At 32.5% G+C, this 15357-nt stretch overlaps 2 protein-coding genes across 5 annotated transcripts; both read left to right on the forward strand.

Moving 5' to 3' along the window:
- The first annotated feature begins 3020 nt into the window (after window positions 1-3020).
- On the forward strand, window positions 3021-4806 carry LOC119600560 (O-phosphoseryl-tRNA(Sec) selenium transferase). Its single transcript, XM_037950871.1, has 5 exons — window positions 3021-3211; window positions 3272-3401; window positions 3519-4214; window positions 4269-4586; window positions 4649-4806. The coding sequence occupies exons 1-5, from the start codon at window positions 3098-3100 to the stop codon at window positions 4804-4806; spliced, it is 1416 nt and encodes a 471-aa protein (XP_037806799.1). The 5' UTR covers window positions 3021-3097.
- A 365-nt stretch (window positions 4807-5171) lies between these two features.
- LOC119600546 (protein spartin) lies at window positions 5172-14266 on the forward strand. Of its 4 annotated transcripts, none has more exons than XM_037950822.1 (5): window positions 5172-5517; window positions 10574-11158; window positions 11270-11338; window positions 12807-13678; window positions 13739-14241. In XM_037950822.1, exons 2-5 carry the CDS (start codon window positions 10583-10585, stop codon window positions 13992-13994), a joined length of 1773 nt encoding a protein of 590 aa, XP_037806750.1. In that variant the 5' UTR covers window positions 5172-5517; window positions 10574-10582; the 3' UTR covers window positions 13995-14241. The 4 variants fall into 4 exon arrangements, with proteins under 4 accessions (XP_037806750.1, XP_037806752.1, XP_037806749.1 ...); XM_037950821.1 differs by lacking the exon at window positions 5172-5517 and adding an exon at window positions 8040-8260 and having other exon boundaries at window positions 13739-14266; XM_037950824.1 differs by lacking the exon at window positions 11270-11338 and having other exon boundaries at window positions 5186-5517.
- The last annotated feature ends 1091 nt before the right edge of the window (window positions 14267-15357 follow it).

Consider the following 15357-nt stretch of genomic DNA (forward strand, 5'->3'; position numbering starts at 1 on the left):
GGAACATTGAGTCTCTTATTAAAGAAAAGAGAACACTCAGACGTCAATGGCAACAATCACGATCTCCAAACATAAAGGTTAAACTTAATCAGTGCCAAAGAAGACTTCGCATCGCTTTAAAGGATAATAAGGAATCTAATCTGAGAAATTATCTCAAAAACTTAGACCCTACTAAGAAAACAGAATATAGTCTCTGGAAAGCTGTTAAAAATATGCAGTGCCCTATTGCATATGAGTCACCTATACGCCTTCAGAATGGTCAATGGGCAAGAAATACGTCAGAAAAAATTGAAGCATTCGCCAATCACTTGGAGAATGTGTTTACTCAAAATGATACAGATTCTTCTATTAGTGCTAACATTATAAATAATGTGGTTCCACACCCAATAAAATTCCGGTTCTCTACCGTGAAGATGACAATCAAAGGTCTAAAGGCAGGAAAATCACCTGGTATAGATAAAATTACTACCACGATGATAAGTAACCTGCCCAATTCAGCACTGAGAATTATTTTGTTCATCTTTAACTCGATGCTACGTATTGGATACTTCCCTAACTCATGGAAAGTATCCGAGATTGTTATGATACCAAAACCGGGGAAAGATGTCACTCAAGTGACATCATACCGTCCCATTAGCCTGTTGTCTTTATTCTCAAAACTTTTTGAAAAGTTATTGCTTGAAAGCCTTTTAGTACACTTTAACGATAATTGCATTATTCCTGGCCATCAGTTTGGTTTCAGAAGAAAGCACAGCACTATCGAACAGGTACATCGAATAACAACTCTTATTCGAAAGGCCTTCGAGAGCAAGCAATATTGCTCTGCATTATTCATAGATATTTCTCAAGCTTTTGATAAAGTCTGGCACGATGGACTAATACACAAAATTATCACATTACTACCTGCGAATGTTCACAAACTGCTTAAAAATTACATATATGAAAGATCTTTTCAAATCAGATCTAAAGATGTGATCTCTTCACGTCGAAAAATATCTGCTGGAGTACCCCAGGGGAGTATTCTAGGTCCGCTCCTATATATTTTATATACTGCAGATATGCCAACGAGCGCACTGACTCACACATCTACATTTGCGGATGATACCGCTTTTGTAAGCATGCATGCAAACCCTTCAATAGCTTCTGAACAACTCCAGTTTCACATCGGCGAATTGGAAAAATGGCTGGACAAATGGAAAATAAAAGTCAATGCTACAAAATGTACTCACGTTACATTTACTTTAAGAAGGGAAAATTGTCCTCCCGTGCAGATAAACAATATAAAAATTCCTGAACAAAGCCATGTGAGATATCTTGGTATCCACCTTGATCGCCGCTTAACATGGACTCACCACATTGAAGCCAAGGTTACACAAATAAAATTAAAGTCAGCTCAATTGTACTGGCTAATTGGACCACGGTCTGCTCTAGACTTGGAGTACAAAGTGCTTTTGTACAAAACAGTTATAAAACCGATATGGCTATACGGCATTCAACTGTGGGGAACAGCCTCCTCATCAAATGTTGAAAAATTACAAAGAAAGCAGTCAGCACTGTTAAGGTCAATAACAGGTGCCCCGTGGTACATTCGCAATAGTAATATTCATAGGGATCTCAATGTCCCCATAATACGCGAGGAGATCAAACTCTCTTGTTTAACCTACCTGTCGAAACTAATGGATCACCCAAATCCCCTTGCCAGGGAGTTGCTGTCATTTGAGGGTCACAGACGACTGAGAAGAACGGAAACATTGGATTTTGCCAGATAATCAAATTATCGAGAACTTTTGTTGAAATTGCAGTGGCAATAACGACGTTAGTTATAGTTTAGGTTAAGATTTCAATACTTATTGTAAATTTCTATGTAAGAAAGATTCAATAAATAATAACTAAAATGAAAAAAAAAAAAAAAAATTTTTACATCAAAGAAATCAACCCTCTGTTTTGTTTTTAAATTTCCTATGTGTGTGTTCAAGATCATAATCTTGATCTTGATCTTTATTGTTTGGACTACATACTCTCATTCACATTCCTCTAGTTTTAAGGTTATAGAAATGTTCTATTGTTTTTGCAAGGATTTTTTGATCTTTGTTTTGTACTATTTAAAATCTACAATAAAATCATAAAAAATTTATAAAATATTTGTATGAATTATATTAAAATGCTCTATTCTTATTCGAGTTAATTGAAGCGAAGAAATCTGTGAAATAAGGTTTTGAAAGTTCCGAAATATGGCAGTTTAGGGGATGTGGTTGTGTGTTTTATAGGTGGGAAAAGAAATATTGTAGGAAGATCGACTACGAGAAAGTGCTGCTTAAGAGAAAAATTAAATCTTCCTAAAGAGGGAGGAATGAAGAGCACAGCACGTAGTCAGATGTAGGCGGAAACTAAGTAGAGCTCAGGAGCGATGAAGTCGGCGAGCTAGCGATCATATCTAGCAGAGCTAGCTAGTCCTAGCTACGATCGAGCAGATCTATCTAGCGATCGATCTATCATCTATCGACTAGGAGCGATCAGCTATCTATCAGCTATCTTCTACTCTTACTATCATCTATCTATCTGATCGATATCATCTACTATCTACATCGATCGATCGATCAGCATCGAGTCTATCTAGTGATCTATCGATCATCATCTATCTATCGAGCGAGCTACTGATCAGCGATCTATCTAGCTAATATATCTAGCATCTAGCTATCAGCTGATCTACAGCGATCGATATATAGATATCTAGCTATTATCTATCTATCTATATCTTCTCTATCTATCTATCTATATCTATCTATCTATCTATCTATCTACTATTCATCTAGTATCTATCTATCTATCTATCTATCTATCTATCTATCTATCTATCTATCGATCTATCTACTCTATCTTTTATCTATTTATCTATCTGTGATTATTTTAACAGCAAAACAATCATTCACAATAACTGCAAACAAACCAGTATAACAAAGCTCATCATTACAAAAGTGACGCCGTTAGTAATGAAAACGTCGCCGCTGTGCTATTAAATGTAAACAAATGCCAGCTGTTCGCTTTTTTCGGCAAATAAGTAAACAAATCATTTTGTTTTTATTTTTTCTAAATTAAAATGAATTTTAAACAAATTGAAATAAATGAAAAGCTAGTACCGGCTAATTATTTAAAACTGGCAGTAGAGTCACAAAAGTCTAGAGAAATTAAAGTTAAGGAGTTGTTTGAAAAGGTAGGTTAATGACAATCAAATTACAGCAACACAACTAATGGGATTTTAATTTGATTTAAGCGTTCGCTACCAGAGGTAGGCTGGAGTGATGATCTCATAGAATACACTGTGCAACAGTTGGCTAATTTGGACAGTAATAACTTTCCACATAAGGCAGGTTTAGGCGAAAGGGAGGCGCGTATTGCGTGCAGTAAGTTAAACATAGAAAATGGAAATATTTAAGGAATGAGCTCAGTTAAACTGTTAAAAAATTAAGATATTGAAGAAATTTTTACTCTTTCTAATGAATACTTAAACTCATTTCCAGGCTTAGTGGCCCGTCGTCATTATAATTTCGGTCATGGTATTGGAAGATCTGGAGATTTGTTAGAAGCCCAACCTAAAGCAGTAGGTTCCTCGATATTGTCACAATTAACTAATAATATGCTTTTACAACTTTTACGAGCAATGGGCATCAAAAGCTGTCAAAGTTCATTTCTAGTACCTCTTGCCACAGGAATGACTTTGACACTATGTTTCCTAAGTCTCAAAAAACAAAGACCTCAAGCAAAATACATTTTATGGTCACGTATAGATCAAAAATCTTGTTTTAAAAGTATGACCACAGCGGGCTTTACACCTGTTATTATAAATCCCGTAAGAAAAGAAGGAAGAGAAGGCTTGTTTACCAATTTAAGAGAATTTACGGCGCAATTGGATAGACTGCCTAACGAAGATATTTTGTGTATAATGTCTACTACAAGTTGTTTTGCTCCACGAAATATGGATGCAATATATGAGCTGGCGGAAATGGCTCAAAAGTATAACGTACCTCATGTGATCAATAATGCTTATGGCTTACAATCCCAATACATTTGTTCGCATATAGAGGGAGCCGCTAAACATGGACGTGTAGATCTTTTCGTACAAAGTACAGATAAAAATTTAATGGTACCAGTGGGTGGTGCCATAGTGGCTGGTTTTAATGAGGAAATTGTTCACAATGTGGCGAAAAGTTATGCTGGTATTTACATGTTATTTTAAAAATTAAATATTTTGTTGACATTTCTTTCTTTAGGTCGTGCTTCTAGTTCACAAACCTTAGATGTTTTCATGACTTTACTGTCTCTGGGTAGAAATGGTTATTTAGCCCTAACCCAGGAACGTAAGCAGACCTTTGAAGATTTAAAATCTCACTTAATGAACTTTGCAGATAACAATAAATGTTCTCTTAAACATTCCAAATTTAATCCCATATCTATGGCCTTATATTTAGATAATTTAAGTGAAGATCAACCCACCAAATTAGGCTCTATGTTGTATACAAGAGGCATTTCTGGTACTAGGGTGGTAGCAGCAGGTTCGAATAAAACTATTGACGGTTATAAGTTTAAGAGTAAGTTTTACTTAAGTTTTGTTGAAAGTAATTTATCTTTAATATAAAATTTCTTATTTCAGATTGGGGTACTCATGAAGATATTGAGGGACCTGCCTATTTAACAGCTGCTGCTTCATTAGGTTTGAGCAGATGTGAAATTGAAGTGTTTATTAAAAAACTTAAAGAATGCTGGAAGGATTTACATACGCAAATGGCTAAAAATAAAATCAATGAATAGTGACAAATTTAAGGAATCTTGATAATGGTGCTTGCTTAAGCATAAGCTAATTGCTGCTAAAAGTCAGCTGCAATTAATTTTTGTTCTTAATAAATCATACAAATTAAAAAGGTCGAGGATTTCAAATATCGCGGTTTAATCAAACCATCTGACACATTCGGAAGTCCATGAGAAAAATCAGCACGAACATTTTTATAAGCAGAATGGTTGCTTTGTAAAAGACTTTAGAACAATACACATCTCTACTAGAATTCAAATCGTTGTAGCTATTAACGGTCTTTTTGCTTAAACAGTGATGTATTTTAGTAGTAACTAACTAAACAGCTGCCACTAACCATTTGACAAATGGAACCAAAATAAACAAACAAAATATTTTCATTTGTTTTCATCGGAGAGTGAGAAGTTTTGCATAAAAAACAGAGAAATTATAAAAAGAATTGAGTTAATCATTATTAAATAAATAAAAAGCAACTAAAGAACAACTTAACGATAAGCGCATTTCAGTTAATTTTTTTTATAATATTAAATATAAAACAGATTAAATATCAAATAAAAAAGTTAAATTAAATCAAAACGCACGGCATTTAATAAAGTGTTATACATAAAGCAAGTTACAGATTTGTATATTGTGCAAAAATTCCAATTGCAAAATTGTATTAAATAGTTAATTTTCTTGTTATTAAGTGTTAAGCAATATAAAGAAGAAAAGGGGTAAGTAAACCATACAATAACAAATGGACTTTCAAGTATATACTAGGCAAATTTAAATCTGACAAATCACCTTTAAGTAAAAATTTTAATAAGCTGACATACAAAATGTAAATCTGCAAAACGTGCAATTTTAAAATATGGTACGTTTGCTATGTAAACAACAAGTGTGTGAGTCATTTTGAGGAAGATTTTCTAAAACCAATCGCCCGGTGAACTTTAAACAGCATCATGCATTTATTTGTTTCTTAGAGAAAATAAGAGAGACGAAAATTTCATCACTTTCGCGTTATACACATCATAAATAAAAATGTTTATTGTAAATGAATTTGTTAGTGGCGCTACTTTTTGATCCGTATATCAAGATTTCTGGAATCATTTGTAACAATATACTATGGATATATTAATAGATAGGTAGATTGATTGATAGATAGATAGATAGATAGATAGATAGATAGATAGATAGATAGATAGATAGATAGATAGATAGATAGATAGATAGATAGATAGATAGATAGATAGATAGATAGATAGATAGATAGATAGATAGATAGATAGATACATAGATAGATACATAGATAGATACATAGATAGATAGATAGATAGATAGATAGATAGATAGATAGATAGATAGATAGATAGATAGATAGATAGATAGATAGATAGATAGATAGATAGATAGATAGATAGATAGATAGATAGATAGATAGATAGATACATAGATAGATACATAGATAGATACATAGATAGATAGATAGATAGATAGATAGATAGATAGATAGATAGATAGATAGATAGATAGATAGATAGATAGATAGATAGATAGATAGATAGATAGATAGATAGATAGATAGATAGATAGATAGATAGATAGATAGATAGATAGATAGATAGATAGATAGAATAGATAGATAGATAGATAGATAGATAGATAGATAGATAGATAGATAGATAGATAGATCGATAGATCGATAGATCGATAGATCGATAGATAGATAGATAGATAGATAGATAGATAGATAGATAGATAGATAGATAGATAGATAGATAGATAGATAGATAGATAGATAGATAGATAGATAGATAGATAGATAGATAGATAGATAGATAGATAGATAGATAGATAGATAGATAGATAGATAGATAGATAGATAGATAGATAGATAGATAGATAGATAGATACATAGATACATAGATAGATAGATACATAGATAGATAGATACATAGATAGATAGATACATAGATAGATAGATACAAAATGCATCATAAAATTCTTAATGGAGGTCAATTCTTAATAATGTTACTTGACAGATTTTGTGCTCTTTTATCAAAATGTTTCTTTATTCAAAATTTCATCATTTGTTTTTGTTTATTTTAAATTAATATTGGTTATAGGTTGATCTGTTATAAGAAAAGCAGTTTGTCCACAAGTTGAGCAAATTCAAATAAATTGTTATTACAGATCAATTGAATTAAAACAACAAATAATACAAATATTAAAATGAATTGGAGTGTAACGAAAAATTAAACATTTAAATTCAAGTGTAAAGAAAAATTAAAAAAGGAAAATGATGGCAAAGAGTAATTAAACTGTAACCTAAAGATATGATAAATAAGAAAAAGAAATAACTAAACGAAAATGTGAAACAAAGCGGAATTAAAAAATCTTGTTTACAAAATGATCTTAATTTTATAAAAAAATGTACTGAAATAAAATTGTTTAAAAATCTTGTGAAATCATAAATAATGTTTAATACAAGAGAAATAAATAAATTTTATAAACATTTTTAAAGATTTCAATTAAGAGCGTTAGTCATTAAGAGCGGGTTTTTGAGATGGTAATCAAATGCCAATTAATAATCAGATTAGTTAATCTAAAAATAAATTTAATCTTATGTAAATCCCCTTTGATGTTTTGAGTACAAGATTAAACTTCGCAGTGTTGCCATACAAAACAACAGAAAACGTCACTGTTTGTTATCAAAACAATGCATATTTTATAAAAAAGAAGAAGACAATTGTAAATTTAATATGAAAATTAATGAAAACTTGAATTAAAAACAAAAAAATGTATTTTGAAGTGCCCATAATTTATACTAATCAATAAATAGAACATTTTAATGTTTATATTTATAAAAATTGTATTCATTTTTTTGCATCAGCTGTTTACACTTTTGCATTTCGTGCTTAAGTTTAAACCACCCCCATTGGGCGCTTAAACTTGCAAACTAAATTAACTAATTGAGTACTCAAAAACAATTTTCGAGGATTAATTTTAATTTAATCGCTAATCTTTCACCTAAAGATTGGCCCTAAACCGATCACTAAATTTTGCTCATTTACTGTATCACCTAGAGAGAGAGATTGTGATTTCAAAACTTTGTACTATATTCTTAATAAACATATACTGTATCCTACAAGTCGACCACACTACCACGACATCCAGTGATTCTTCTTTGCTCTTGAGATAATTTTAGCACAAATTCAATTTAGTCAACAGAGTTTTTAGTTTATTTTATTAGTTTTTTCTTTCGTTTAGATAAAAAATAAAAGAAAACATGAATGAATTATTTTTGAAAAGGGTTTTGTGGCTGATGATGCCGCAATTAATTTAGTTGAATTCTGTAAATCTTCATGTTTACTCGTGTTTTTGGGGAATATTGCTGAATATATTTAAAAAAACATACAAATTATTTATAAATCAGTTAAATCTAACAAAATGAATTTTAATACCAATATAAATAAGGTACGTGTGGATTAATAAATAATTTATTTATTTTGTGGCTAAAAATAAGTGCAATTTTAATAATTGAAAATGTTTAAATAAACATATTCTGCTAATGCAGAATTCTTTTTAAAGATAAAACTTATTATTATTGTTGGATATTAATGATTACACATAAAATGATTTTTTTAAAGAGAAAATATTTTCTCTTATGAACGAGTTATAAGACTCTGATAAGAGATTTTTATAGTTATCAAGTAAATAACATTTCACATTGAGGAATTTTATGAACACTACGTATTTATTTAGTCTATAGTCTAGTCGATAGTCTAGTCTATAGTCTAGTCTATAGTCTAGTCTATAGTCTAGTCTATAGTCTAGTCTATAGTCTAGTCTATAGTCTAGTCTATAGTCTAGTCTATAGTCTAGTCTATAGTCTAGTCTATAGTCTAGTCTATAGTCTAGTCTATAGTCTAGTCTATAGTCTAGTCTAGTCTAATCTATAGTCTAGTCTATAGTCTAGTCTATAGTCTAGTCTATAGTCTAGTCTATAGTCTAGTCTATAGTCTAGTCTATAGTCTAGTCTATAGTCTAGTCTATAGTCTAGTCTATAGTCTAGTCTATAGTCTAGTCTATAGTCTAGTCTATAGTCTAGTCTATAGTCTAGTCTATAGTCTAGTCTATAGTCTAGTCTATAGTCCAGTCTATAGTCCAGTCTATAGTCCAGTCTATAGTCTAGTCTATAGTCCAGTCTATAGTCCAGTCTATAGTCTAGTCTATAGTCTAGTTATAGTCTATAGTCTAGTCTATAGTCTAGTCTATAGTCTAGTCTATAGTCTAGTCTATAGTCTAGTCTATAGTCTAGTCTATAGTCTAGTCTATAGTCTAGTCTATAGTCTAGTCTATAGTCTAGTCTATAGTCTAGTCTATAGTCAAGTCTATTGTCTAATCTATAGTATAGTCTATAGTCTAGTCTATTGTCTAGTCTATAGTCTAGTCTATAGTCTAGTCTATTGTCTAGTCTATAGTCTAGTCTATTGTCTAGTCTATTGTCTAGTCTATAGTCTAGTCTATTGTCTAGTCTATAGTCTAGTCTATAGTCTAGTCTATTGTCTAGTCTATAGTCTAGTCTATTGTCTAGTCTATAGTCTAGTCTATAGTCTAGTCTATAGTCTAGTCTATGTCTAGTCTATAGTCTAGTCTATAGTCTAGTCTATAGTCTAGTCTATAGTCTAGTCTATAGTCTAGTCTATAGTCTAGTCTATAGTCTAGTCTATAGTCTAGTCTATAGTCTAGTCTATAGTCTAGTCTATAGTCTAGTCTATAGTCTAGTCTATAGTCTAGTCTATAATCTAGTCTATAGTCTAGTCTATAGTCTAGTCTATAGTCTAGTCGTTGTAGTCTAGTCTGTAGTCTAGTCTATAGTCTAGTCTATAGTCTAGTCTATAGTCTAGTCTAAGTCCTAGTCTATAGTCTAGGTCTATAGTCTAGTCTATAGTATAGGTCTATAGTCTAGTCTATAGTCTAGTCTATAGTTCTAGTCTATAGTCTAGTCTATAGTCTAGTCTATAGTCTAGTCTATAGTCTAGTCTATAGTCTAGTCTATAGTCTAGTCTATAGTCTAGTCTATAGTCCTAGTCTATAGTCCTAGTCTATAGTCTAGTCTATAGTCTAGTCTATAGTCTAGTCTATAGTCTAGTCTATAGTCTAGTCTATAGTCTAGTCTATAGTCTAGTCTATAGTCTATAGTCTAGTCTATAGTCTAGTCTATAGTCTAGTCTATAGTCTAGTCTATAGTCTAGTCTATAGTCTAGTCTATAGTCTAGTCTATAGTCTAGTCTAGTCTATAATCTAGTCTATAGTCTAGTCTATAGTCTAGTCTATAGTCTAGTCTATAGTCTAGTCTATAGTCTAGTCTATAGTCTAGTCTATAGTCTAGTCTATAGTCTAGTCTATAGTCTAGTCTATAGTCTAGTCTATAGTCTAGTCTATAGTCTAGTCTATAGTCTAGTCTATAGTCTAGTCTATAGTCTAGTCTATAGTCTAGTCTATAGTCTAGTCTATAGTCTAGTCTGTAGTCTAGTCTATAGTTTAGTCTATAGTGTAGTCTACATTCTAGTCTATGGTCTAGTCTTAGTCCAGTCTACAGCCCAGTATATAGGCCAGTCTACAGTTTATATAGTAGCGGCTATAGTTTTGAATATGGTCCAATCCATAATCTTATGTTTTGACTATAATCCAGTCTATAGTTTTGACTGTAGTCTACTCCACAGTCGTTTTTTTTTTTTAGTTTCAATAACAACCTTTTTTTCATCTCTTTCCCTTCCGCAACAGCTCTTAGCCATGACAACAGACGCTGAATTCCTCAGCTCTTATGAGCGCATAAAACAGGCCAACAAATTGACGCTCAAGCAAATTGATCTGGCTATAGAATTTGAGGAAAAAGACAAACCCTTAGAAGCCATAGCAGCTTATGAGGAAAGTCTAAGATTCATCGATACAGTCTTCTCAATACCAGTCGGCTTGCCCGATAACACCAATGGCATTGAAGCCGAATGGGCAGATGCCTGTACGATTATACAAAAATTGAAAGGAGCCAAAACAGAAGTCACCTATAGATTGAAAGTGTTAAAGCAGCAAAATTCACCTATTGACAGTGACGCAAGGGAAGTTCAAGAAAACGATGATGTTCTATGTGAACCTCAAGCTAAAAAGAAATCGACCCTATTGGAAAATCCAGCTACACATTACGATATACAACATGTTAATGGAGGTCCGCCTAAAACCTATAAACAAATTGCCAAAGGTTTGAGGGAAGTTATAGCCGATAAAGATATACCTGTATTGTATGATACACTGTTTCAGGCTCAAGTTAAATTGTATAAAATTCAGCCAAATGGTGTAGTACAAACAATGGCGGTGAGTAGAATTTTAAGTGACATAATCTAAAAATATTTTGCAAAATCTTTTGGCATGATCCTCGATATTCATATATATAAAAAATTTTTATAATTGTATTGTTTTTAATAGTTTTCTAAGCAAATTAAACATCAGCATGGACTTAAGTTTAAAAAATCAAGGCGCAATCAAGAAATAACAGTCAGTTTTAATATTATTTTTAAAAATTAATTTTAAAATGTAACTTTGATTGTAGAATTTCTTTTAAAGTAGTTCGTCATAATCAATCGCTTCCCAAAAGTCATATATGCATGTAGTTATAAGCTATAGTTTTGAAATTGAATTTGAAATGGTTTTGACTTTAGTTCAGTTAATAGTTTTGACTATAAACTAGTTATAGTGTAGTATATAATGTAGTCTATAGTCCGGTCTATAGCCTAGTCTGTAGTATAGTCTATAGCCTAGCACATAGTAGTAGTCTAGTAGTCCATTATATAGTCTGTAGTGTAGTAGTCTAGTCTAAAGTCTAGTCTATAGTCTAGTCTATAGTCTAGTCTATAGTCTAGTCTATAGTCTAGTCTATAGTCTAGTCTATAGTCTAGTCTGTAGTCTAGTCTATAGTCTAGTCTATAGTCTAGTCTATAGTCTATAGTCTAGTCTATAGTCTAGTCTATAGTCTAGTCTAGCTAGTCTATAGTCTAGTCTATAGTCTAGTCTATAGTCTAGTCTATAGTCTAGTCTATAGTCTAGTCTATAGTCTAGTCTATAGTCTAGTCTATAGTCTAGTCTATAGTCTAGTCTATAGTCTATAGTCTAGTCTATAGTCTAGTCTATAGTCTAGTCTATAGTCAAGTCTATAGTCTAGTCTATAGTCTAGTCTATAGTCTAGTCTATAGTCAGTCTATAGTTAGTCTAGTCTATAGTCTAGTCTATAGTCTAGTCTATAGTCTAGTCTATAGTCTAGTCTATAGTCTAGTCTATAGTCTAGTCTATAGTCTAGTCTATAGTCTAGTCTATAGTCTAGTCTATAGTCTAGTCTATAGTCTAGTCTATAGTCTAGTCTATAGTCTAGTCTATAGTCTAGTCTATAGTCTAGTCTATAGTCTAGTCTATAGTCTAGTCTATAGTCTAGTCTATAGTCTAGTCTATAGTCTAGTCTATAGTCTAGTCTATAGTAGTCTAGTCTAGTCTATAAGTCTAGTCTATAGTCTAGTCTATAGTCTAGTCTATAGTCTAGTCTATAGTCTAGTCTATAGTCTAGTCTATAGTCTAGTCTATAGTCTAGTCTATAGTCTAGTCTATAGTCTAGTCTATAGTCTAGTCTATAGTCTTCTATAGTCTAGTCTATAGTCTAGTCTATAGTCTAGTCTATAGTCTAGTCTATAGTCTAGTCTATAGTCTAGTCTATAGTCTAGTCTATAGTCTAGTCTATAGTCTAGTCTATAGTCTAGTCTATAGTCTAGTCTATAGTCTAGTCTATAGTCTAGTCTATAGTCTAGTCTATAGTCTAGTCTATAGTCTAGTCTATAGTCTAGTCTATAGTCCACAACCTATAGCTAAAGTAGATAATAGACGAATCATTAGAATGAATTTGTATTATCTCTAAGTATTCAAATATATTGAAATCCTTAAAATATTTAAAATTAATTTTTTGTCCACACACTTCCAGGGTGAAACCTCAATGTCTTTAGTTATGTGCACCATTGGAGGTAAATGGAGTTATTTGAATGGCATGTATTTCATCCAGTGCTCCATGAAAGGACAAATAACAGATAAACCATCAACCTCACAAGATGAAGATGATATGATATGGATATATCCTTTAGTACCTACGGTAACCTCCTGCTATCGCACTGATTTTGGAGCATTTATATTTCCTGATTTAGAAGCAGATGTAGCGGGTTCAGCATTTGGCATTATATTGGCTACACCAGCCGAACTAAATGCAGAACAATTTGCGGATTTGCAGCAATTCTTTTTAGATCTTTTAGAAGCTGTTTTAGCGGGAGAAATTGAAGAATTGCCACAACCTTTAGCTACCCGGCCAACAAGAGATACTAGTCAACAGGTGTCTAGAAATATTGTTACTGCTGCCGACTTTATAGCTCGAGGTTTGGTTAAGGGAGCTGAGAAAACTGGTGAATTAATGATGAAAAGTACTCCCTATATAATATCAAAAATGAAACCGGCTCCTGAAAATCCACCACCCGTTTCGCAGGGCCTACAGACCACTGTGGAAGTGGCTAAAGGGGTAACAACAGCTGCTGTGGGTGTAACAGGTTGGGTAGCCGGCAAAGTGGGTTCTGCCTCAATGGCCATAGGTAGATTTTTGGCTCCACATATACAACATCATGGCTCCAATCTTTTACAAAAGACTTGTGGCCTAGATCAGCAAGAGGCCAATAGTAAAATGGAGGGGGCTTTAACTTTAGCGGCTGGTGCCGTTGAGGGTTTTAGTACCATAGTAGATGGTCTGGAGAAATCTGCAGCCATATTGGGCAACAATATAAGTGAAAATTCAGTTAAAATAATAGAACACAAGTAGGTTTTGAACACATTTTTAACATTTTAATTGAAATTATTTAATATTTTCTATTCTAGATACGGTTCTCCTGCCGGCTATGTGGCTGCCGATACTTTTGACACCTTGGGCAATGCTTTCATTGTTAGCCGTAATGTCAACTATATGCTGCCTAAAGGTATTGCCAAGAAAATGGTTAAAAATACCGGTATTGCGGTATTTGATGACTATAAACAAAACTATAAAGGAGAACAATATGTGGCTGCTGGAGCTCTATATCCTGATTTAAGAAGTCTAAGAGATAAAGCTGAGGAAAGTTTAGCCCTCAAAGAATAGACTTTATTAAAATGAATTTGCAAATTTGAAACAAATCGAATGTTTTTGTGGATATTATTTAGTTAATTAAGTTGGAATTTGTTATTATTTTTCATAAGTTGTTTGGTGATTTTAAATATCGCTTTTATATTCATTTAGTTTATCAAGCGGTATTAGATTTTAGTTATCAAAATAAGTTTATTGTAGCTTAAGTTGTGTCCTCATATATGAAATATTCCATTTTATTTAATAAAGTTTTTCAATAGTTCATTAGTAAGTTCAACATTTTACAATATCACTTGTTATGTCCTCGTTTCATTTCGGATATTACGATAAAAATAAACTAAACTACATACATATGTACATAGTTCAGTTCTAGTTCAGTTCAAGTTCAAGTTCAGTTCTAGTTCAGTTCTAGTTCAGTTCTAGTTCAGTTCTAGTTCAGTTCTAGTTCAGTTCTAGTTCAGTTCTAGTTCAGTTCTAGTTCAGTTCTAGTTCAGTTCTAGTTCAGTTCTAGTTCAGTTCTAGTTCAGTTCTAGTTCAGTTCTAGTTCAGTTCTAGTTCAGTTCTAGTTCAGTTCTAGTTCAGTTCTAGTTCAGTTCTAGTTCAGTTCTAGTTCAGTTCTAGTTCAGTTCTAGTTCAGTTCTAGTTCAGTTCTAGTTCAGTTCTAGTTCAGTTCTAGTTCAGTTCTAGTTCAGTTCTAGTTCAGTTCTAGTTCAGTTCTAGTTCTAGTTCAGTTCTAGTTCAGTTCTAGTTCAGTTCTAGTTCCGTTCTAGTTCAGTTCTAGTTCAGTTCTAGTTCAGTTCTAGTTCAGTTCTAGTTCAGTTCTAGTTCAGTTCTAGTTCAGTTCTAGTTCAGTTCTAGTTCAGTTCTAGTTCAGTTCTAGTTCAGTTTAGTTCAGTTCTGTTCAGTTCTAGTTCAGTTCTAGTTCAGTTCTAGTTCAGTTCTAGTTCAGTTCTAGTTCAGTTCTAGTTCAGTTCTAGTTCAGTTCTAGTTCAGTTCTAGTTCAGTTCTAGTTCAGTTCTAGTTCAGTTCAGTTCTAGTTCAGTTCTAGTTCAGTTCTAGTTCAGTTCTAGTTCAGTTCTAGTTCAGTTCTAGTTCAGTTCTAGTTCAGTTCTAGTTCAGTTCTAGTTCAGTTCTAGTTCAGTTCTAGTTCAGTTCTAGTTCAGTTCTAGTTCAGTTCTAGTTCAGTTCTAGTTCAGTTCTAGTTCAGTTCTAGTTCAGTTCTAGTTCAGTTTTAGTTCAGTTCTAGTTTAGTTCAAGTTCTCTGACATTATAAAATATCTCAAATAATCCAATTCACATCTTAAAAAATTCAAAATTAACCGCTTTTCTACAACAAACTACGGATAATATAAGTTGGCAACTCACCTGCAAAACTTGA

The sequence above is a fragment of the Lucilia sericata genome, unplaced genomic scaffold, assembly GCF_015586225.1.
Source record: "Lucilia sericata isolate MDLA Ls3-8-SP2 unplaced genomic scaffold, ASM1558622v1 Contig000116F_arrow, whole genome shotgun sequence".
Lineage (NCBI taxonomy): Eukaryota > Metazoa > Arthropoda > Insecta > Diptera > Calliphoridae > Lucilia > Lucilia sericata.

What these genes read in the sequence shown, in the direction of transcription:
- LOC119600560 (XM_037950871.1), top strand. Translation starts at nt 3,098, where the DNA reads ATGAATTTTAAACAAATTGAAATAAATGAAAAGCTAGTACCGGCTAAT. An exon ending in TTAAGGAGTTGTTTGAAAAG is followed by an intron (nt 3,212 to 3,271) that starts GTAGGTTAATGA and finishes ATTTGATTTAAG; the next exon opens with CGTTCGCTACCAGAGGTAGG. An exon ending in TGACGGTTATAAGTTTAAGA is followed by an intron (nt 4,587 to 4,648) that starts GTAAGTTTTACT and finishes TTCTTATTTCAG; the next exon opens with ATTGGGGTACTCATGAAGAT.
- LOC119600546 (XM_037950821.1), top strand. Translation starts at nt 8,234, where the DNA reads ATGAATTTTAATACCAATATAAATAAG. An exon ending in GGCGCAATCAAGAAATAACA is followed by an intron (nt 11,339 to 12,806) that starts GTCAGTTTTAAT and finishes ACACACTTCCAG; the next exon opens with GGTGAAACCTCAATGTCTTT. An exon ending in GTTAAAATAATAGAACACAA is followed by an intron (nt 13,679 to 13,738) that starts GTAGGTTTTGAA and finishes TTTCTATTCTAG; the next exon opens with ATACGGTTCTCCTGCCGGCT.